This window comes from Chanos chanos, chromosome 10 (assembly GCF_902362185.1).
Source record: "Chanos chanos chromosome 10, fChaCha1.1, whole genome shotgun sequence".
Classification (NCBI taxonomy): Eukaryota; Metazoa; Chordata; class Actinopteri; order Gonorynchiformes; family Chanidae; genus Chanos; species Chanos chanos.
The window spans coordinates 33268560-33290990 of record NC_044504.1 but is presented as its reverse complement, the minus strand read 5'-3'; the positions used below and the strand labels follow the sequence as shown (position 1 = coordinate 33290990).

Below are 22431 nucleotides of genomic sequence, written 5' to 3'. Positions count from 1 at the left end.
CAGTGTTTGTTTGTTTGTTTTTTTAAATGTAAGGGCATTGTTTGTTTATCTGTTTGTTTCTTTGTTTTAATCACTGAAGGGTTTATGGTTATATCAAAGATGGTTTTTTCATAAGCGAAAATGTGAATCCAAAGCCTGATATTGCCTTAAGTAGTTGGTATTGGAGGAAGGTTTTTTTGTTTCAATTCAATGTTTTTGTCTTGTATCACTGTGTGATCGTGTTTTAAGGCAGAGATATTGAAAGCACAGCACTTTTACTGTCCTTAAACCTCTACTCTTTTAAGTTGTCTAAAGCAAGTCTCTGTGCTTACAGCGGCTCACCACCTTCCTTTGTGAGTTTCTTTTTTTTTTTTTTCTTTTGTCTCACAGCTTTTGAAATCAGTGTTAAAAGCTGACGAGAGCCTCAGTTAAAGATATGAACATCAGCGTTTTTGTTTTGTTTTTTTATTTTGTCCTGTCCACAATGAAACAGTCATGTTTTCACATTGTATCCTTTGAGCCTAAGTGGCACCATCGTGTTTGTCTCATACTCTCGGTTACATTTCTTCAGAAGTGGTGCCCAAGCTAGAGAAGTGTGGGCCATGCTAAATCACATAACTGTGGATGCGCAGTGCAATGACTTGAAGCAAAGAAACTGATGTCTCTAATTTCCAAACACACAGCCAAAGGTAACTCACGGATGACGAAGTCTATGCGATGAGCAGTACACTGTACATAGCTGATTGGACAAGTACCCAAATATAGTTTGCAGAATAGTTGTGCTTTAGTGGGAAATAGATTGAAAATTGCAGTGATCTGTGATTAAGAGTGGGATTCAGAATGTTTGGTTTTTTTTTGAGTGCTGAGGGGGCGAATTTGTTCAGCCGGGACAAAATGGCACTTGTTAAAAACGCGTCCCGTTTTTAGTTGACAAAGCAGGAGTAAAGCAACAAATATGCAAGGTGAATGTTTATGATGAAGTGTGTGGAATGCCCTTTTGTGCTTCTTAATGTTCAAACCTTCAGACTAAACACTGGTAGAACAGAGCCTTGTGCGTTTACATTCCGTGCCATGGTTAATCAGTACATTTAATGTGATAGTTCTGTAGACAAGAATTATTATTATTTCAATAAATTTGAAAAAAAAAAAAAGTGTCTCGTCTCAGGCTTTTATTGTTCAAATCTGACATGTTTCATCTCTGGAACCAGATGATGGCATGAGGACATAACAGTCTGTGTCTGGGGAGTAGGATAGGGAGCAGTTTTTCCTTTTGGAGAAATTAAGAAACATCTTAACGTCTGTTTTCCAGAGAACACTGATTGTGGTGGTTCAGACCAGTGATCAAGAGAGAGGATTATTGAATGAAATTTTATACAAAGAAGGAATTGTACCATGCAGTATTGTTGATTAAACAGAATTCACCGCGCCTGCTCTATCAGGTATGGCTTCCTACATGTGAGTGATTACTAGATGATCTCATCATATTGTAATAAACATCACAGAAAAATAGTGTTCAGATGCTTTTTTTGGCTGAGTACATGAGAAAAGACAAATCTGTCAAAATGACTCATCTGACATCAGGTGAAGTAATTATGGCATAATCTCACACCAGAGTTTTAAATAGAAAATCACCACTTTTTAAAATTTATTTATTTATTTATTTATATTTTTGCTTTCTGTTAACACCCGCCCCCCCACACACACACGCATACACATACATCTCCTTAATTTGCAGCAAGTCAACATGCTGTGTGTGTGTGTGTATGTGTTAATTCATTTAAAATGTTTGTCTTGATTTTTTTTTTTTTTGCATATTTTTAATTTTTAACATTTTCAGTTGTAGGTCTAATCACTACAGTTTAATTGAGCTATGAACAAGATCTGTTCTGTAGTGATCCATAGATCCATGTATGAACATTTTGATAAAATATTCAAAGGATCTGTTTTGTGCGAAATGCTTTTGCCCATTAACTTTATTGGTTGTTAAATGTTTATGAGAAAGAGAGAAAGAAAGAAAGAAAGAAAGAAAGAAAGAAAGAAATATTACTCCAAGGTAAATGGGCAAACAGACCGTCGAGTGGTCAGACCAGGCCCAGGAACAGGGCTAGTCAGCAGCAGGTGTTCCATATACTTATCAGTCAGAACACAATCACTTTTTCCACTTCTTATTTTCCCAGAGACACAACTTGCTTTGCTTCCAGGAACGACCAGAGCTAATTCTCTGATTAAACCAGGTGACACAAGACCTTATCCATTTCACACTTCTATACTTTACCCCCCCCCTCCCAAAAAAAAAAAAAAGAAAAACACAAAACCTTTAATTATCTCCTCTGTTACCAATTTTTCCCCTTCTCTACGCATGATTTATTAGTGAGTGGTCAAGGGGTGACGGGTTAGAGAATAGAGTTTGGCACTGCGCACAGAATAAATGAGTCTCTCACAGGTTTCTCTTCATGGAGGGGATTAGCAGGGCTGTAATGCTGTGCTAAACCTCAACACCTGGACAGAATTCGTTCAGCCCCTCTGCGAATCAGAACAGGCAATGTCGGATCAAAGCCCCTATAACACAGATTAGGGTGAGCCCTCCAAGCACAGAGCTCGACGTGAAAAATCTCGCTTAAACCAGATTAAACTATTTATGGCTTTCTATTAGAACTGTATTTCAACAGGTTCGTACGGCAGAAAGACTTGAAATAACCTTAATGTATCATCCAACTAATCCTGCCCCGAAGAAACAGATGACAGAATGTTATTCTATGAGTAGCTCCTAGTCACCTGGTGCAATCTGTCCTTCAATCATTAGGCCCTTGTTTCAGGATATGAATAAAATGAGTCAGTTGAGTGGGTCATCTAGGCTAGAACTGGTAGATGTTTCCTCATAACATCATAATAGCTTCTGAAAACAAAGTCAGAGGAAAGTAGACAACTTAATTATCTTAAACCTCCTGTCAATACGGTTAACAGTTCAGCAGAGGAGAAGCTGTTCCTTCAGGCCAGCAGTATAAACAGCTATTACCACTCAAATGTGCCCCACATTGCTACAAGCGATGGGATATTTGGTTAAGTATCTATGATGTCCTCTTTATGACCACAAACTCGAGTCCAACAGTTCTGCAGGACATGGTTCTGTCTTTGATCCTGATCTGTTTTTGGGCCATATGTCTTTCCAAGACGGCCTTTGATCCGACGTCCAGATGACTCAAATAACGTTACATTATACTTTGGCTATGTCTCTATTTCTTTCTTTTCTCCCCTCTGAGAGATGATCCTGAATGGTTAGTGACAGACTAATTTGGGTTGGGATGAGGCCCACATTGCATCTTTTAACGTCTGAGAATACACCCACCACCTTTCCCACATCTGTAGCCTGAAAATACACTAATCCAGAACACACTTCTGATAGGAGGCGGAATGAAGGTTAAAACCCCTTATTAAGAGCGGGGATTAAAATCCGTAAGAGAAACTTCTCGAAATTCTCCAGCTTATTTCACTCCTCACTCTTGACTTTGTTTGAGACATAAAAATCGAAAAAAAAAAAATCGAAACGAATAGGATTGCTGAGAAAGCCTTTGAAAATCGAAGACACGGTATTTCCTTTGAATGTGCAGAAATTCGATACGACTTGAGGTAAACGAACGTGCGCTTTCAGCACAGATTCACATGCGTCTGCTGAGATCAATACTCACGTTGTGTACGGCAGGACATCTTTTCATTGAATTTGTATTGCACGTTGCGCATAAATGAAATATCATGGACAGAAGGGGCAAGAAGGGGTCAACATGATAAGAATGCATCTATCCAGTAGGGAGCAGAAATGAAGCCCGCCACACTGGACGGTCGCCTGCTCTAATGACCCATAACCAAGGGGAGTCCATAAGACCCGGTACGAGAGCAAGTATTCAGGATGGCTTTTAGGCCTTTAGACTAGTAATCACTCACATGTGCACTTTTGAGAGACCTGCTGCAGAGATCCCCATGCCCGGTGTTCCTTTTCCTCATTCAGCAAAAAGACACACAAAACAAGAACTTTGGTCCTGCGTATGCTGTGTATGAGAATCGGATGCAATAGATTGTCTAATAAAGTCCCTTCTTACACCGATCAATCTCCATTTTCCCTGTGGTCGAAATGACCTCATTTTTCAGACAAAGTGGCCTCCACGCAATGGTATAATTCCTGATGTTTTGTTGCCATTTGGAGGAGGACAGAATGACAAAGCTACAAAGCATAGGCACAGTATGATATTAGAATATTGTTACATGCAACGTGTACAGCCCCACACGTCCCAAATCTTCTGGGTATACGGAAAGAGAGACTGCAAAGCGTGAGGAAACCAAAAGGCATCCTTTCATTTTTATGCATACACTCCCATTTGAATTCACAGAGCACAGACACATTTGAATTAGAGAGAACACCTTGTTTAATTTACCTACTTTTAATTTATATTTCTCAAACTGGAACTATGTAGTGTTTGGACCCTGTTAACACCCAGGACCTCCAGATGAGGAAGACCATAGCATGAACAATCAAAGACTTATAGAGGAGACATACACTGTACACACACACACACACACACAAACAGACACATATATATAGTGTGAGGCAATGGTGAAGCACTAAGTGTCCACAAAGTCTCTCTGAAGGTAGAGACATGTTGCACTAATGCAATCTGCCTGCTCCACATCCTCACACACACATGACTCAGGGGGTAGACAAGTGAAGAGGGTTGAGTAAATAGAACTAATGAGACAACGTGTCTTATCACCGGGTGACAAGTGCTAGTTTCATAAGAAGTCAGGTTGAAGAATGCATGCGTGTGTTTGCGTGTGTCTGTGTGTGTCTGTGTGTGCGCATGTTTTTGTGTGAACAATGCCAGGAAACATGCAGCACCGTTACAGTTCATTCCTCCTCCCAATCAACCTCTCTCTCTCTCTCTTTCTCTCTCTCTCTCTCTCTCTCTCTCTTTCTCTGTTTCAGCCACAGGCACATCTGTTGCCCCCCCGTCCGCCTATCACCTGTTTCTCAGGACCTTGAGGTCCTATAAATGGCACTCCTTCAGAGCGATTGTTGCGAGGAGGAGGAGGGGGGGGGGGGGGCAGATGCTGTTTGTGCAGCTTGTCCATTTCCTGGATGGGAAGGACAGTTTGCTCAAGCTGCTTTGCTTCTCAGCGGGGGCCAGTGCACCCCTGCATTGCACTACCTGTCAGAACATTACACAGCAAATCTCATCGCAGTCCACGGGAATGCCAATGGATGTTACATTATATTTCAACCTCTTCTCCTGTGGACCATGAGGTGTTTTACAGTAGACTGAGACATAAGGTTTTTGTTCACACTAGGTCCTCCCTTGCTGGCCTAGTCCATGGCTTTTTTTTCCTCATTTCTGAGGAGCAACATTTTGCTGTGTTTAGCAGACATAGAACATCGGTTTTCAGATATCTCTCAGAAGGAAAGAAAAATGTGGTCGCAGCTGAAATTCCAAATTTAATAAACAGTCAAGCTGATTGAACTACAGAGTTAATCAGAGCTAATTCCTGACCATGTGGGATTAAAAGAGCAGAGAGAAAAGCAGTGTATTTGCATAGTGTCTGTTTGTTTGAACCGGTGCTACAAAGCCACCATTATAGACAACTCCCTATGCTACTGCCACTAAAACAAGCACTGCGATCTAATACCTTATTTACATCCTATTAACCCAGGGTTCATCCTATAACACCATTGGCAAAATATGATTCAGTCAGCAAATCATCTAAAATAAGGATATTATCAGATTGCGTGACAAATCACATAAACATGTAATACAAGCACTGGTCAACTAAAACTTCACTGTTTACACACTTACCGTTTGACCACAACTAGGACGTTACACCCAACTTGCCACACCTTCATCTAAAAAGTGGTCAAAAAACCCCCCGAAACAAACAAACTTGCCTTTGTTGTAAAATCATCAACAGAGAAACGTATTCTTCCTATTCTGTCAAACCGCTCTAAGAGAAAGAAACAGATACGTCAGAGCCAGTTTTCGAATACTATAATGTATATCAAACGTCGTAAAAAAATTAAAAACTGAAATACATTATAAAATTTCAACGTTCGCTTCTTATGCAGGTGGACCTTAATCAAGAAGTCATCAAGAACCTGAAGGCTACTATTTTCCACGACACATTAGCAACAAACCTCTTTAATGTGTAGGATATGAATGAAAGTATAGGATCACAGATGGAGAGATAGGATAGTCTGGGTATGGTCTCCCTCCCTCCTCCCACCTGGATCTCTGTGAACATTCTGCTGTGTGTTGTGTTTTCTTTGTCTCGCCCTGCATATTTCTATCAGCAGTATTCCAGAAATCAGGCATTGTTGGCTGGCTATTGGTGGCCATTTTGCCTGATTGTTGTCTTTCCATTGGCACAATGACCTGGTGTGGACTGCGAATGTGAATGATACAGGCTGCAGATTGTCTGTGCCCACTGTCATTATACACACACACACACACCCGCACGCGCGCACACACACACACACACACACACCACTCTGCAATTCATTAATGTACGTGGGAAACAGGACATTTATGGCAGCAGCGAGGGAAAGTTCAAGAACATTCCAGTGGTAGAGCAATTAAACCACGCCATTAAGAACTAGAATTTAAATCTATTGGAAGCTTGAAAGGAATGCATTAATTCTTTTTCTTTAAACTAACAGTATAAAAGAGCATTAAAAAGTTTCTGTTCAGCATGGGTTGTATTTTCAGTCCACTCTGCCCTTTGGGCCAAGGCATTCAGATTCTGACTGTAAAGTATTTCCTGATCTTACTAAGAGACTAAGAAAGATGAGACAGAGGCTAAACAGAGACTCAGCAGAGAGGTATAGAAAAGTGGTTAAGAGATTCTGTACCAGACTAAGTGAAGGCAAACTTTAGTCAGAGCGCACATAAAATCCACTTCCCGTCAGATAAGGTAACTTCAGAGATGGCAGTAAATTACCAGGTTTTATAGGGAAGGGAACGCAATGGAAATGAGCAGTGATCTTACTGAATGAGTGATGGCACCAAGAGAGTTTAGTCACACGCACGCACACACACTCTGACACACACACACACACACACACAAAACTGCAGATCTAATGCTAGTTTACAACATTACCTTGGCCAGAATTCACTGCAGTGGTATAAAGAGGAAAATATGTTCTGGCTCTTAAAACCACACTGTTCTACATATCAGACACACAAAGTCACAACACGCTCCCTACAGAAAATACTGGAATGTACTTTTTTTTGTTGTTGTTTTTTTTCACACTACAAGTGCCTCAAACACCAATTATGCTTGTCAGATGTAAAAAACGCTTTTCTCACTTACCAGAAGCGTCCTCCACTCATTACAGTTTTTTGAATATGAATATGAATAAAAGGAACTTTCAAACCCTGAACCCTTCACATGAAGGGTTTTTTTTTTTTTTTTAATGTGTGAAGTATCAGGCATGTGTGGTTTTTTAAATAAACGAATTGAAACTCGAGAAGATGATATATATTTTTTTTATTTTATTAGCAATTAAAAGTTACTTTTTGTGCTGGTCAAGTTCAGTTCAGTTCTCTTAGATGTGTAACTGAGTTCTTAGCTTCCCTCACTGTCTTGGGGAAGGAGGGAGAAAGAAAGAAAGAAAGAAAGAAAGAAAGAAAGAAAGAAAGAAAGAAAGAAAAGCAGTCAGTACTTAGAACACGGACTTGCCCCATCTGCCTAGGCCAGTATCCATGTGGTTATTTTTGCTGTGCTCATCCGAAACTGGCCCAGTCAACCACAGCGGAGTCATGAACGGGATGGGGGAAGCAGATGGTAACTCTTCTTGTATCAGCTTAAACGAGAGCGGTGACACTGACATGCTACCATCCTTCTTCAGCATGACAGACCTTATACAGAGTCAAAACGCTACTCCCACAACTACAGTTCAATTCAGATAGACAGTCTGAAGAGAGAATCAGATAAAAGATCAATTCAGATAGAAAACACAGTTCAAAAGCTGTTTTTTTTTTTTTTTTTAAATTAAACCCAGGAACAGGGAAAAAAAAAGAAAAAAAAAAAAAGGTAAAACGTATGTACAGATTGCAGAACTAGGTGTTTCGTTTTTGTAGGTCTGATATGTCTGTAGAGCCTGTGATTTCTGTTAAAGGTCCTATCAGTCAGAGTGCTGACTCATTCCTCTGTACTCCACTGCATGAGTGGGGCAGCGGGGCAAGACGCTGATGACTGAGTGACTATGGAACATGGACCTCTGAAGAGCACTAATGCAGCACGCTAAAGAAAACAACCTCCAAGTCATCATTAATAGCCATTAAAGGGACCTGGCAATCTAACCATGGAATTCAACTGCCCACGTCACCAATTTTAGCTAAAATTGAACACCAATCTCTTTCTGGGCAGTCTCAGTGTTAGAATGTTATAAATATATCATGTTGATCTGAAAAAAACAACAAAAAAAACCCCCCACAATACATCAAAACTTTTAGAATTTTCATTTGGAAAAATAAACATCACTATATTATGCAAGAGGTATCATAACTCCGCAAAAAAAGAAAATCCCAGCACAGAAAGGAAAAATGGGGTTCAGTACTTTATTATTTTTTCCCCTTCCTTATACACATTTTCCTGATGTACAATTCTGTCCAAAGGAAAATTAAAGTGAGGTAAAAGTGCAGGAAAAACAAAATGGTATAATGAACAACACTATCATAGTTTTCTTAAATCACCAATCGGACACAGATGGTCTTATTTTGCATCATTTCAAAAAAATATATATATCTATAAATAGTGAGACCAATTTTTTTTTTTTTTTTTTCATCTCCTTCAGCTTCTGAATCTCACATTCACTGGCATCTTTACAGAGAAAAAAAAAAAAAATTCACACAACAAAAGTAAAGACAATCCGCTGCACAGTCCTAAACTCTTAATGCAACAAAGCAATAGAGCATCAAAAAACAACAAAAACAACAACAACAAAAAAAACACCTCCCATCACAGGTAAGACTTCCTGTCCGTAGACGAGAGCGTTCGCTTCCAACGAAACCCTGCCCTCCCCCCTCCCCCGGCCACAGGAAAAACAAAAACATAATCTGTTAATGCAAACAAGCAATGTGACATACAAGGCAAAGCTCAAATGCTGTTGACCATCGGGGAAGAGAGCGAGTCATGCTTGCTAACTTCATAGGGAACTGCAACGGGGGGGTACCATCCTTATGCAAAAACAATAATGTAACCCCCCCCACACACACACACCCCCTTTCAGGCCCCCACCTTGCTCCCCTTTCAGAGAAGCAGCCTGCACACTGACCTTATATGGGACATGTCAAACGAGCCTCGTTCTGTCTGTGTGAAGTATATCTGGACAAGATAAGATAGTCATACTTGAAAATGCAAACAAAGGCATGTGTTTTGCATTGGGAGAGAGTTTTAAGCATGTTCTAGGGGGGGGGACGAGACACGAGGTGAGCTACCGTAGCCCAGCATTGACAAATCACTTATCAGCAGACTTCAGCCCCTAAAGACTTGCATATGGGTTTGATAGAAGCTTTCAGCTCAGACCAGTAAATGTGATTAGAACAAGCCGACGTGACCCTTTTTTTTTTTTTAAATTTTAAGACTTGAGTCGTTTTTTTATCAAATCAATGCAATATTAGCCAAACAGGTTTTGAAAAGCTGAAAAAAAAAAAAAAAAAAAAAAGTACTCTGTCCTGTTTCTGGTAAGAGGCCACAGACATCTTTTGGTGTGGGGATCACACTGGTGATCATTTAGGAAGAAGAGTAAAAAAAAAAAAAAAAAAAAAATCCAAAATGTAACACAGGCCGAATAAACTGAACCTGGGTCTGCTCATACACACCTGTTAAGATCTACAAAGCCTTTTGCCACATCTCCCCGAGAACGAACCTTCGTCAAAACCACGCCCGCATTTCACGATACAGCTCTCATCCTCTCACGCCGTCATCTGGATTTCTGGAGCAAGTTAAGACTTCTCAAGTTCCTCAGCGAATTTAAGATTTTAAGTCATTTGGACTAAGGGACAACAAACAGGTGGTCAGTGCGTTCAGGATTTTGCTTTTAGTTCAGCAGAGGTGGGGCACATGAGGGAGGGTAATTTAAGGTAATTGATATCACACAGCACAATTACAGGAATGGCAAACGTTATACAACTAGGCAAGTGCGACAAATGGATCATAAAAGGTCAACAGCCAATGACTGCACATTGTTAACATGATGCCAGAACGTCTAGATCTATATTGTGTCAATTTATTAAATAAAGCAATAAATAAAATAAATGAAACAAGTGTTCTCTAATTGCTGATTTTTTTTCAGGGAGTGATACATTAAAAAAGAAAGAAAGAAAGAAAAAAAAGAGCCAAACTTTTTGTCCTAATATTAACGAAGCTATACCTCCCACACTACACCTCTCCCTATCTTAACTATGAGCGATATCTGTCATAAATGTAAGGCACTGAAGTGCATTTATCGCTGGTTCAGACACTGGTCCACAGCAACTCTGAAAAGGGGAAAATAAAAAGTTAAAACACGATCCACAAAATTTGAGCTCAATACACCCTGACCCAGGGGCGTGACCCCCCTCTTCTGCTTTCCGCCCATGTCAGTGTGTGAGTAAGATAAGAGGGAATGTGGTTAGTGAGGTGATTTAGTGCATGTGTGTGTGCGTGTTTGTGTGTGTGTGTGTGTGTGTGTGCGCCCTTGAACAAGCTGAACTGGTAGCGGCTGAGGAGAACAAGCTGAGTAAGGGAAGAGACCCAACAAGGGAAAAGGGTCAAATGTTGGCTATTGCATAAGGAGTGTAAGAGCAAACTCCTGTAGATTTCTGAATGACCCAATATAGGAGGAAAAAAAAAAACGTGACTTCAAAGTGCAGAAACAATCTAGACAACCATCTGAGTTAAAACGTCAAATGGTATATCATCTACTCATTATTTTAAACAAGACAGGGTCTTGGCAAGACGCAAGACAACTGACAAGAATGAAGTCGGCGATATTGAAACATCATTGCCAAACGTGGACCGAAAGCTGGGATATCCCTGCGGCAGTGAGCAGATAGTGTGGTAAAGCTATTATTGGAGTGCAAGCCATTTAGGGACCCTTTCGAATTTCTGCAAATGCACTGGTGTCTGCCCTTGCTATTTCTATTAGGCCTAACACCCCCCCTCCCCCCCCGCCATCCCCCAACAGCCAGAAAAGGGTTCCTGACACGCCTATGAATCCTGCACATGAAGGCAGTGAGTCAGTCACACACATACGATGGCCATCGCTCTGACAGCCCTGTCATGCTCTGTTCGACAGTCACATCCCACCCCACTTGATCTCAGGATAATTTTAGAGCCCTGCGCCTCAAACTGGTTAGCATGCGTGAGACCGGGGTCTCATTACAAGCCTGCAACAGGAGGCAACCCAGGTTTGGTCCTTTTAAGGGAAAGGACAGTCTCTTTCACTGTAACACATTCTCTCTCCCTCTCTGTCTGTCTCTCTCATTCACTCACTCACTTTCATACACACTTACAAGCACAGAGCAACAGAACACTAGACCAGTCCTCTTTAAACAGGCCACATCCGGATGTAACAGCACTCACTCCAAATACATAATATCTGTTTACTTACATGTGTTTGATTAAAAAAAAAGGAAAAGAAAAAAAAATTATATACTTGATCAGCAGCCCTGGAATGCTGGTCAAATAGGCAAACCGTCATGCGGTACTTCAGCATACCAAACAGAAATTAATACAAATGTGTCAGGGTACCTCTCCAATACTTAAAACAACTACAACTTCTGCTCCCAAGTTCACACACCAAGTGTGCTCTGTCAGCTGGAACCCACCGCCTCTGATGACATAAGAAAGTATAGTCACTCTTTCTAGATTTTTTCCCCCACAATGCTCTGGGAGAGTTTCAAGGTGGGAGAAATACGACCTCTAGTTTTAAAACAAAATTGAGAGGCTAACTCATAAGAATGAGTGCACACACAAACACAAAAGAGAAAAACAAACACACAAAAAAAATACCCCCCCCCCCCCCCCCCATAGAGTAATTAAACTGCTTATACTTGTGCTAATATTTCCCCCCTAAACTCATTTTTTTTTTTTTTTTTACTTTTCCCCCCCATTAAACCATTTCAAACTTTGTCTTTTTTTTTTTTCCTTCTTTTCTTTTTTTCTTATTTATAACTTTTGATCTTTTTACCTATATGAACAGGAGTAATATCAAATTTGTCCCTCAGAACATCCTTTCTTCTATCTTTTAAGGAGGAAGTATATTCAAAATCCTTATTAAGGCACCTTGGAAATATCCCCTTGAGTCTGAGTATTTCCAACATGTAAACCAGGGACAGATAAAGGAAGGAAACAAAACTAAGAGACTTTTTTTTTTTTTTTCTGAGAAAAAGGCAAAAAATGTGTAATCCAAGCACTAAAAATATATATCATTACTCTGGATCCAAACGTCTCGACACCTCCATAGATGAAAGACTAAGAAAGGAGAAGGGGAGTCCAAAAAGAACAAAAGTGAACACGTGTCCTTTTAAATATATCCTTTATACCTATAGAGGGAAACACCAGGTTACAGCCTACTTTTTTGGCCTTTTTTTATATATTTTCTTTCTCTTTTTTCTTTTTTTTTTCTCCGTTTTTAGAAGCATCTCATGTGTCTCTTAGTTGCATGGCAGCCATGTTGGAATGGACTGGTTACACGAGGCCACGTAGTAGTTGCTGAAGTTCAAGTCTCTGACATAAGGTGCCGGCTGATAGTAACAAGTAACACTGGAAGCATCTGGTATGGCATTCTGCTCTGCCAGCACTCGAAACGCTGTCAGCGAGATCAGGTTGAGCGTCTGTCGCCTCTCGTGGCCCATGAGGCACACCGTACTCTCATTCACAACCCGCCGCAGGATCATGAGGTAGTCGTACTTGCTCTTCTCCTCGCCCACAAAGTGACTTTGCAGATAGGCCTCCAGCTTCCGCTGCTGGTCGCCGATGTCGGGAAAGTCAATGAAGAAGCGGGAGCACATATACCTTTCCAGGGCCTTAAACTCCTCCTCATCCGTTGGCTTGAAGTCTCTCACCAAGAGATTGCAATATTTCAGTAGACCACCACCGCGGATCTCCTCTGGTCTTTTGGTGGCGATCAGCTTATTCCTGAGGTGGTCCAGAGCGACGGCAAAGTTTCCGTACATGCTCTCCCCAACCACGGTGGGGTGGAAATCCTGGGTCATGGGGTCTTCTGAGAAATCGTAGTACGAGAGCACAGAATCTAGAACGATCTGGAACGAGTCCACACTGAACTCAAACTGCCTGCGGATTGAGTCAACAAACTTGAGCTCCACATTGCGCCCGTTATTGTTGGACAAAGATATGAGGGACCAGCGGTCCTGTTCGGTGTACACTTTGACCAGCTTCTGCACATAGGCCTCCTTCAGGGTCATGGGAGTGATTTTCTCCTTGTTCACCCCTTCAGGAAGGAAGTCGAGCAATGTGCCCAACACCACGTCTTTGATGAGCTGGAACTCTTCTTCTCGCGGGAGGTCGACCCTGAATATGACATCCAGATCTTTGTAGCTCCAGCCAATGTCCTGCACCAGCACGTGACTGGCCGTAGACCCGTTGAGACGAACATCTTTCACCGTTATTCCCCTTTGCTCCAGACGGACCCGCACCATCTGGACGATGTCTTTCAGTCGCACCTCCAAGGTAGGGAAGTTGCCTCGTCCATGGACAGGCACGGCCTCGGTCAGAACCTCGTTGAGGCGGCTCACCTGGTCCCACGTGAGCACGCTTTGTGATTCATCCTCACCGCTGGACGTGGCTTCAGCCATGTTTGCCATCTTTGAAGTTTCTCCAAAAGAACTGCAACTGGACAATGAAAAAACAATGATAATAATAAAAAAAAAACTCTGCTGGTTCAAAATTAAAAGGCAGGTATAATCAGTTTCTTATATAACAAAAGTGAACTAACTGGCGAGATTATTTGAGGGGGAAAAAAAGAAAAAACAAATGTTAAATTGCGTGACACAGAATTTCGTCACAAATTAAATGTATGTAATTAAAGCAAAATTGCAATAATTGCTTGTTTTGAGCAAAGATTTATCAAAGCATAGCAACGGCTGGGCACTCCCCACAACACAAACAATAACCTGTGGCAAATAGACAGCGAAGTCATGCCAAAATGAACCTCAGATAAGCCTAACCACCCGTCATTCAAAAAAACAAAATAGTGCTCTCTGACTCTCACAGTTTCCAGAACGACTAACATGCTTTCACGTCAACTGTGAACTGAACAGAGCTTAAACCATTCATATGCAGAGGCGCTCCACTCAGAACTGCTCCCACGAAGGCAAACCGCAGTGTATGAAACACGGATGACCATTCTCGCATAAAATTAAATTTGGGGAAAAAAAAACCCAACAACATAAAACAACAATAATAGAACAAAGTGTGAGACATAAAACATCAAGACAAAATGACACAGTCTGACAAACATTTTAGGTTAGTTTATCTATGCAGTGAAAATCTGTGAGGGATTATAACCCGTTCAAATACGCGACAGTCTTTCCACCAAACTAACTGCTAAAGTCCATCTGGTTTGTAATCAAAAGCGGGATACAGATAATGTAAAACAACATCAAGCAACACTCGTGTGATTCTATCAATGCAACACGTTAATTCTCGTTTTTTAAAATATAACACGTGATACGTTTCAAAAAAGCAAGCTGGCGTTCAGTCACAGCAATAGAAGTTCATGTGGCTCGGGAAGTCACAAGCTTTAAAACGAACAACAGAAACAACGAAAATTAACAAGAAAAACATTTTTCAATTCGAGTCAGCCACTTTGTCGAATAGCTTGTCACTCACTCAGCTATTTGTTTAGATCTCTAAAATTATCCGAACAGCATCGATCTTCAGTGCTGATCTGGCAAAGTAATTGTTAAGTGCAAAACTGTAACCTACTGCTCAGACTGAATCCACTCGCAGAGCTCAAATGATAGCGATGTAGACGTTAACCAAGATTTTTCATCAACACTGCCATCCATGTGTGTACTCTCTCAAACGCTCTGGCAAATTTTCACCGCTGCTGAAATCGAAGGGGGGTGGAACGTGTACTTATATGCCGAAGAGCATCTGGGTGGAAATAGAAGGATCCACTGGCTTGCTCAAAACCGCACTACATTTAATAAGCAGTGTCTTCAACTTGTCGTGTAAGAGTAAAACCTGTTTATAGAAGAGAACCTGTAATTCAAGTATTTATTAAATGCTCAAAAAATATTTACCTGGAGTTCGATGTCAACCCTTTCAACATGGACAAGTTTGTACTTTAAAAACAACATAGAGCGTTCTATTTGCTGGTATCAATGCGCTCAGTGAAACCTCTGATTGGCAGACTGTGTTTGGGTGTTGCCAAGAAACCAGAAGCGTCCGTCAGTTTCAGAGCTAGAGGCTTTCGCTCTACAATATTTTCGCTTATCCTCTCTCTCTCTCTTTCTCTTTTCCACGTTGGTCATTTTTGAGGTACTCTGACGGTGTCACTTACCATGGCAATTTTATCCAGTTTTATTGTCAAATAGTCAAATTCTCCCCTTAGCTTCCAATTCCTTTCCAAATAGGTTATATGATCAAGATACAGTTATTACTATTGACATTTTGAAAGGTCACAAAACTCGTTGCTGTGGAAATCTGCTCCGGACAATGATTTATTTTTAAAAGCGTAAACATGCAAAGTGGACAAGACTCCTTTTAAAACATCTATATTTGGACTACGGACATAATTTTAAACGTAAAATTTCTAAGGTTGGATTTATGTTGTCTCGGGAAGACTAGCTCACAAAACGAGAGGTTTCCATCGTGCATATTCATCGGAATAGGTTCGCGCACGTGTGTTGGGATAGGGGTACTTCCTTTATAGATTCAACTACAAGAACGTTAGTAATAGAGAAATAGGGTCTTTATTTACGTGCAACTAACTCTTTTAACACCTTTCATTAACTAATATACAATGCAGGACATAAATAATTGTTGAGAGGGAAAAGATTAAAATTACAAAGGAAACTGAAAGAGGAGAGAAGGTGAGGTACAGCGGAGGTGAGATGTCGCCCGTGAGGATGTGTGTGTGCGTGTGTGTGTGTGTGTGTGTGTGGGAGGCTCTGGGGGTTACCCTTTTGGGGCAGGAAACACAAGTGGAACCGTTGCAGTTTAGAGTGACCCATGGCCTGCGTCAGTGTATGATTCGGTGTGAAAGAGGGGATTTTCCCACCTCTATCTCTTTTCTGTCTGTCTCTGTCTGATTCCAAGAAAGCCAGAAAAGACGTAACTGTCAAATTTGATTTAAACGAATACCAGCAGGGAGTGAGAAAGACTCACAACACCACAGTAATGTCTGATAACGAGATGTGAAACAAACAAATGTTCTGGCCTGTAACAGGAGAAAGGAAAACTAAACACAAGGGTCTCTAAAAATAGTCTGCCACAACTTTTTCAGCACAGACGTGACCTATTAAACATGGTTTCTTAACTTGTTCATCCCATTTAACACAACCCCTCGTTAGTCAAATGAAACCGGTTTATATAACTCGAGTAACATCTATAGTAAATCATTTCATATCATCATAGTATGAATTTTATTTGTATGTCCATGCACTGATGAGAATTGAAACTCATATATGTGTGACTGCGTGAATTGGTATTGAATGCATTACAGTTTGTGAAATCAATGACCTAACAAACTTGTGGTGCGGTGACCTTGAACTTATTTCACCTCCTGTCTTCAAGACTGTCCTCCAAACCACACGTGGGGCAGTCCTCTAACATCATCACTATAATGGAAACGTGTATCTGGAAATTACTTTCTTACTTTAAGAATGAATCATGTTCAGGAGTAATCTACAGTCAATGTCAGTGAGAAATTCAGAGGTTCAGAGATGATGTAGAGAAAATTTGTCAGAGAGAGGAAACTTCAGAAATGCACTACAGTCATCTTTCCTTCCCCACTTCTTCCAGAGAACACTGAACAAGCAAATTCTAATCAGTTATTTCACCTCTGACTGAAGAATATACATCAACACACTAATACATGTGCCTTAGATCCAAATATGATGAAAAAAGAATTGGATACAAAGAGCGAGAGAGGGCGAGAGAGAGAGTGAGAGAGAGAGAGAGAGAGAGAGGGAGGAGGGGGTGGGGAAGAGGAACAAGAAGAAAACAGATTTATTGACACGGTAGTATGTGTTATCATAATATCCAGGAACAAACCAATAAGAACATCTGTTTCACACAGTACAGGTTCTTTTTCCAAATTAGAATCTGTTACATAGGCAAACACTGAGGATGTCGTTACAACCCCTGCTGATTCATAACATGAGAGGGGCTGGAAAAGAAATCGCTAAGTGACTCACCACACAGGAACCTCTGTCAGAGGTAAACGCAACCAGCGAATCATGAAAACTTCTGTATGCTCATGAAAATCGCCAAAGCTATTATGGATTAAATCCAGATAACAGATTAAAGGGGATTTTTTTTTTTCATATTCATAATTATATTGGTTTTCACCATTGGGGAAACTTTTTATGGTGAATTAAGAAAAAAAAAAAAGGGTGATACGAAGCTCAAAAAGTACAGAAACTCAGAGCAAAGGAGCTGAGCTGTTGGGACGCTCTCCTTCCTCTTTCAAAGAAAGTGTGTGATTGACAGATAGGATTGGAAGAAAAAAAAAAGAACCTGCTCGGCTGTCCGTTGGCTGTGCCATTTTTAGTGAACATTTTCTCTTTTTTAATACTGCGAAGAGCAGCCGACCAAAACAAAAACACTTTTATTCGTCTTTCAAATATTTGGCTGATTCTGACATAAAGAGAAGAGGTCTCAGTTATTCGTATGGGAAACAAGAGATGCTGTCTCATAAAGGTCACTCTAATTTATCATTCTGGTGTTGCAGCGGCTTGCGTGTTTGAGGCCTCATGAAACGCAAGTTTTCAGCAACTTAACAAGTGTTCTCACATGTAAACTGTGGAAAATTTTATTGATCTGAGACCAAACACGTCATGTCCTTATTAAAATGACACATAAATATCATTCATATCCATAGTGTGCTACAATATATCTGACAGGAAGACGGGCCACAATATGTATGAAGTTTGGGGGGGTTCAGGTCGGTGTTTGTTCAAAAGGTGCACAGTGTCATGAATCCTCAGGTGTACCTATACCAGCTGCTGCCATTGGGCCTTGCGCCAAGTGGAAATGACTCACTGTCCCTGCCACGGATGGTTAAACAGCGACCATTAACACATTAAACACACACTGGAAAAGACACACATTTGCGCACACACACGGACACACACACACACACACAGGCCATTAACACATTAAACACTCCACTACGTTTGCTCACGTCCACGTAAATGTTTTTTTTCTTTTTTTCTTTCCAAGCCCACACTCTATCTACATGATGACTCACTGTGACATATTTATAACCCTGTCCTTCCTCTGACATCAGCACTAGCCCTTTGGCTCTATTGATTGACTGTGTCAGGCCTCAGAGTCCATCCTCTCTGATCTGTAAAAACGTGACGGAGCACCACGGCCACGGCTCCTCCGTGTTCCGAGCACACGGGTTCCAGCCTGTGAAGAACACACGCGCGCATTCTCCCGGGAGACTTTAATATAGGGCGCGCACGAAAAGAGGACGCTGGCCCATTCCTTTCGTCGACTTACACCGCCTTCCCTTTGGCAACAGTAAAATCACAATTACCATCTATGAAAATACGAGACCCTTTAATGTCGTGGCTGGAACGGAGGGTAGTTTTGTGCTGCATCTGACATGTGGAGTGCCAATTTGAGAAACTAGAAACTAAAAAATGATCCAAACTCAATCAATTTAAGACAGCATTTCCTTGGAGCGGTGAGCGTAAGGACAGACAATTCCTCTGTCAGATTTTCCGAGGGCCTATCTTGTCCGGTATGGGCTGAGAGAAAGTCAGTTTTTCCTCTGCGGTAAGGGTTCCTGTGTGCTCATTGTCCTCCTCTGACTGGTTGGATTCCTGAGTCTCTAAACATGATGCCTCCAATCAGAATGAGTAATAAAATAAACATTCTATTATAAACAAGCCAAGACACAGGGGAACAGCTCTTGTACTCATTTATGTCATCATTTCATAGCTTCATCAATCATGAAAACATATGCTGAGAACGGAAGGAGAAATTAAAACGCGCTTTCACATCAGTTTCCAAATAAATAACTTGTACATGAAATTCCCTAATCTTTTCGTACTCCACAGTTCTCATCTCATCTTGAAACCACATGAGCAAGATTCATATTTACAAAACCAGAGACAAATATGTGAATAACCTGGGTGTCACACAGTAAATAAAAAAAAGACAATGTGCACAATGTGTGTAAGTATCAATAAAGATCTACATGCACTTGACTTAAGTCCATCCAAGACCAGTATGTGTGAACCTGATGTTCTTGATGCAGTTGTAGAAACATGTTACAAATTCAAAACAGACAGTAGAAGGTATATACGAAAAAAAACTATTTTAATATCATTCCGTAGGTCAGGACATTAGGACAAGTAGAATATTTCAAAAATAAGAAAACTTTTTTATGATGATAATGTGTGATCTCACACAGATAAGTGCATTTAAAAAAAACAAAAACCTTTCAATATGAAATGGGATTTGAGTCAAAATTGAACATCTCACTGACAGCTCAGGACTTAAGTAGAGTTTGAGTGGTGAGAGAGAAGATGAGTGAGTTGCATAAAAAGTCTTGTGTAAATGTGTGGGAGAATCGGGTGTGTTTGTGTGTGTGTGTGTGTGTGTGTGTCTGGGTGCATGAGAGACTGCTGAGCAGTCGTTTTGCGCTGGCTCCTTGACCCACCTGGTTCACCATGACCTTGTTGATACAGCCTGCTGTGCACATTTATCCTGTTTCAGAAGCATCTTATCTCCCCTTCTCTTTCCATTCATCAAGATGATAAAAGCATTGGCACTACGAGCTGTACTGATTCCTAGACCTTGGAAAATCTTTACACAGAAAAAAGGCCACTAGTGGTCTTTTTTAACTACTTGTTGAAATGTTCGTACCCCAAAGGTTTTAAAGACGTGTAAAGGGAAACGGGGAGATAAATCTCCTTCTCTTGACTTCAACACACACAAGCAAGATACGTATTTAAGAAAAGGCTACAAATATGCAAATAATCTGGGTGCCACACAGTAAACATTGAAAATGAAACTGGATACATACTTACAGAAAAAGATCTAGACTCAAATATTTAATCTGCTGTAGTGGAGTTCCTAAGTGGTACACCCAAGCACACTCATTTTCATGTGTGTGGGGTTTTTTTTTTTTTCATCCTGGCACAAGGCAAACTTAATGGATAGAAAACGATACTACGAGATCAAACCTACAAATAAGTATAATATTCCTAGATGTCACAAGATTTAATATGTGTTTAAATGCAAGTGCAGCGAGTGTGTGTGGGTTTACTGTCTTTCTACCTCATTGTTTTCACGATTCGCTGTGTTTAATAAAAGACGGGATGAAACAGACAGAACGCTGAAAGCATTCAGCTCCACGCTCTTTGTGTGACTGACGAGTGCAGACTCATCACTGTGTTCCAAAAAGGTTATCTGGTGCCTGAATGACATCCAAAGGTCAAATGAGGTCACAGGGGTCGAGGTGCGGGGGGAGGGGGGGGCAGAGAGATGTCAAAGGTCATCCTACCCACTACTCTCTCTGCGCTTCCCACAGCTTTCATCTTTCTGCGCCGATTTCCGGCGTTTCATTGCTAGCTCCTTTGGTGTGGCTAGATGAGGGGGAGTCGAAAGGCTGGCATCACCTTCTTAAGAGGAAGAACAGAAAAAGCGAGGGAGGTGGGGAAAAAAAAAACTAGAGAAAACCCCCCACAAGCTCTCAAAACCTCAGTGTCCTAAATGCAGAATATATGACGATGTCTCTGCCACTTGCTATGCGGGTTAGACCACAGTGCCAAGATCAGCGCACCATGACCCAGATGTTGGAGCAGTGAGAACATGCAGGGCTGTATATAGGCCTTAAAACTGGCTCTTCCACAAACAGCCTTCAGGTGCTTATGTCATATTATCCACTCTGAGGTTTGAAGAGAGAGAGAGAGAGAGAGAGAGAGAGAGAGAGAAAGGAAAAAATAACCATGTTAAAAGAACCGCAATACTGAACACACGATAGTGTCTGACTATGTCTGACTCTTTATCTGAATCATTTGTGGTTGTGTACATCCTATGCCAATGGACGGAACTACTGCTGTCACTGAGACAATAACATAGTGTGCAAGTAATAACAGCTCCACCTCAGAGAACCTAAGCAAACTCAATACATGTAAACTTCTCAAACAGAAAAAAAACATTCACGGTCCAAACACGCTCTGTCCTCAGTCTCTAGTGATACCCCGAAAAGTCATAAATCATCCTGATACCCAAAATAAATGAAAGGATTCCCAAAATAAATCACGGACACTTTATAGGTGGTATTTTGTTCACCTTTCGTAACATCTTTATTGAATTTGTCTCATTTGTAATATATTTACAGTTCTTTTTTTCTTTTTTTTCGTTTTTGTTCAGTAAAAATACGAGTACAGGACATAGCTTTTTCAAAATCCACCCCAGGACAACAGAGGCCTCATTCCGCTCGGCAATTCGCACGAAGCGGACGATGTTCACATGCCACCAGCAGGTAGCACTTATCACCACCTAGAGGAGCAGACCTGACACGTCCACACTACTGGCAGACAGCTGATGGGAGTGACTGAGAAGAGAATGGTTTTACGGCGAGGACTGCCGAGGAGAAACGGAGGGAGGCGAGGAAAGAGAGAGAGAAGGTGAACAATCTGGTGAATGTCAATTTCAACGCTCTGTCTTTCATTTTTTCTTTCTTTTTTTTTTTTTAAACATATGCTTTATGTCCACCGTCTCCTTCCTACACCGTTGGAGACCCATTTTTTTTTCTTTTAGAGAAGCTTATCCCTCCTGCCGACTCCACTCTGAATCAATCTCAGACTTGTTGAAAGGTAACAGTGAAATGAGGAGTGTTTGAGGTTGACAGATTGTTTCACTGTGCCGTGTGTGGACTGATGGAAAGGAGAGAATGAGAACGAGGAAAAGTGACACCCTTTCATTTTTGGGCTCCTTAGAGTGTAGCAGGGGTGTTACATCATTAAAAGGCATAGAGAGAATTACATCTTAAAAAAAAAGAAAAGAAAAGAAAAGTGTGAGTAATGGTACACTGATTAAGACAGGAACATTTCTTCTCACTAGGTAACCAAACCATTCTTTCACTGTCATCACTACCATCAAAACACACGGTTGTTTGGAGAATACAGGCATCGAGGTGTGCTTTTTGAAGATGATTTCCATTGCATGACAACTTCTTGCTGTATGTAGCTACATGATGTGCATCAATAAATG

The 22431-nt window shown here is 40.9% G+C and overlaps 1 protein-coding gene across 2 annotated transcripts; it reads right to left on the bottom strand.

Annotated features, from left to right (window-relative positions):
* Window positions 1-12549: 12549 nt before the first annotated feature.
* On the bottom strand, window positions 12550-21957 carry tent5c (terminal nucleotidyltransferase 5C). Of its 2 annotated transcripts, none has more exons than XM_030786753.1 (2): window positions 21555-21957; window positions 12550-13779 (listed from the first exon to the last, which is right to left on the bottom strand). In XM_030786753.1, exons 1-2 carry the CDS (start codon window positions 21608-21610, stop codon window positions 12660-12662), a joined length of 1176 nt encoding a protein of 391 aa, XP_030642613.1. In that variant the 5' UTR covers window positions 21611-21957; the 3' UTR covers window positions 12550-12659. The 2 variants fall into 2 exon arrangements, with proteins under 2 accessions (XP_030642613.1, XP_030642612.1); XM_030786752.1 differs by lacking the exon at window positions 21555-21957 and adding an exon at window positions 14953-15034 and having other exon boundaries at window positions 12550-13857.
* Window positions 21958-22431: the final 474 nt, after the last annotated feature.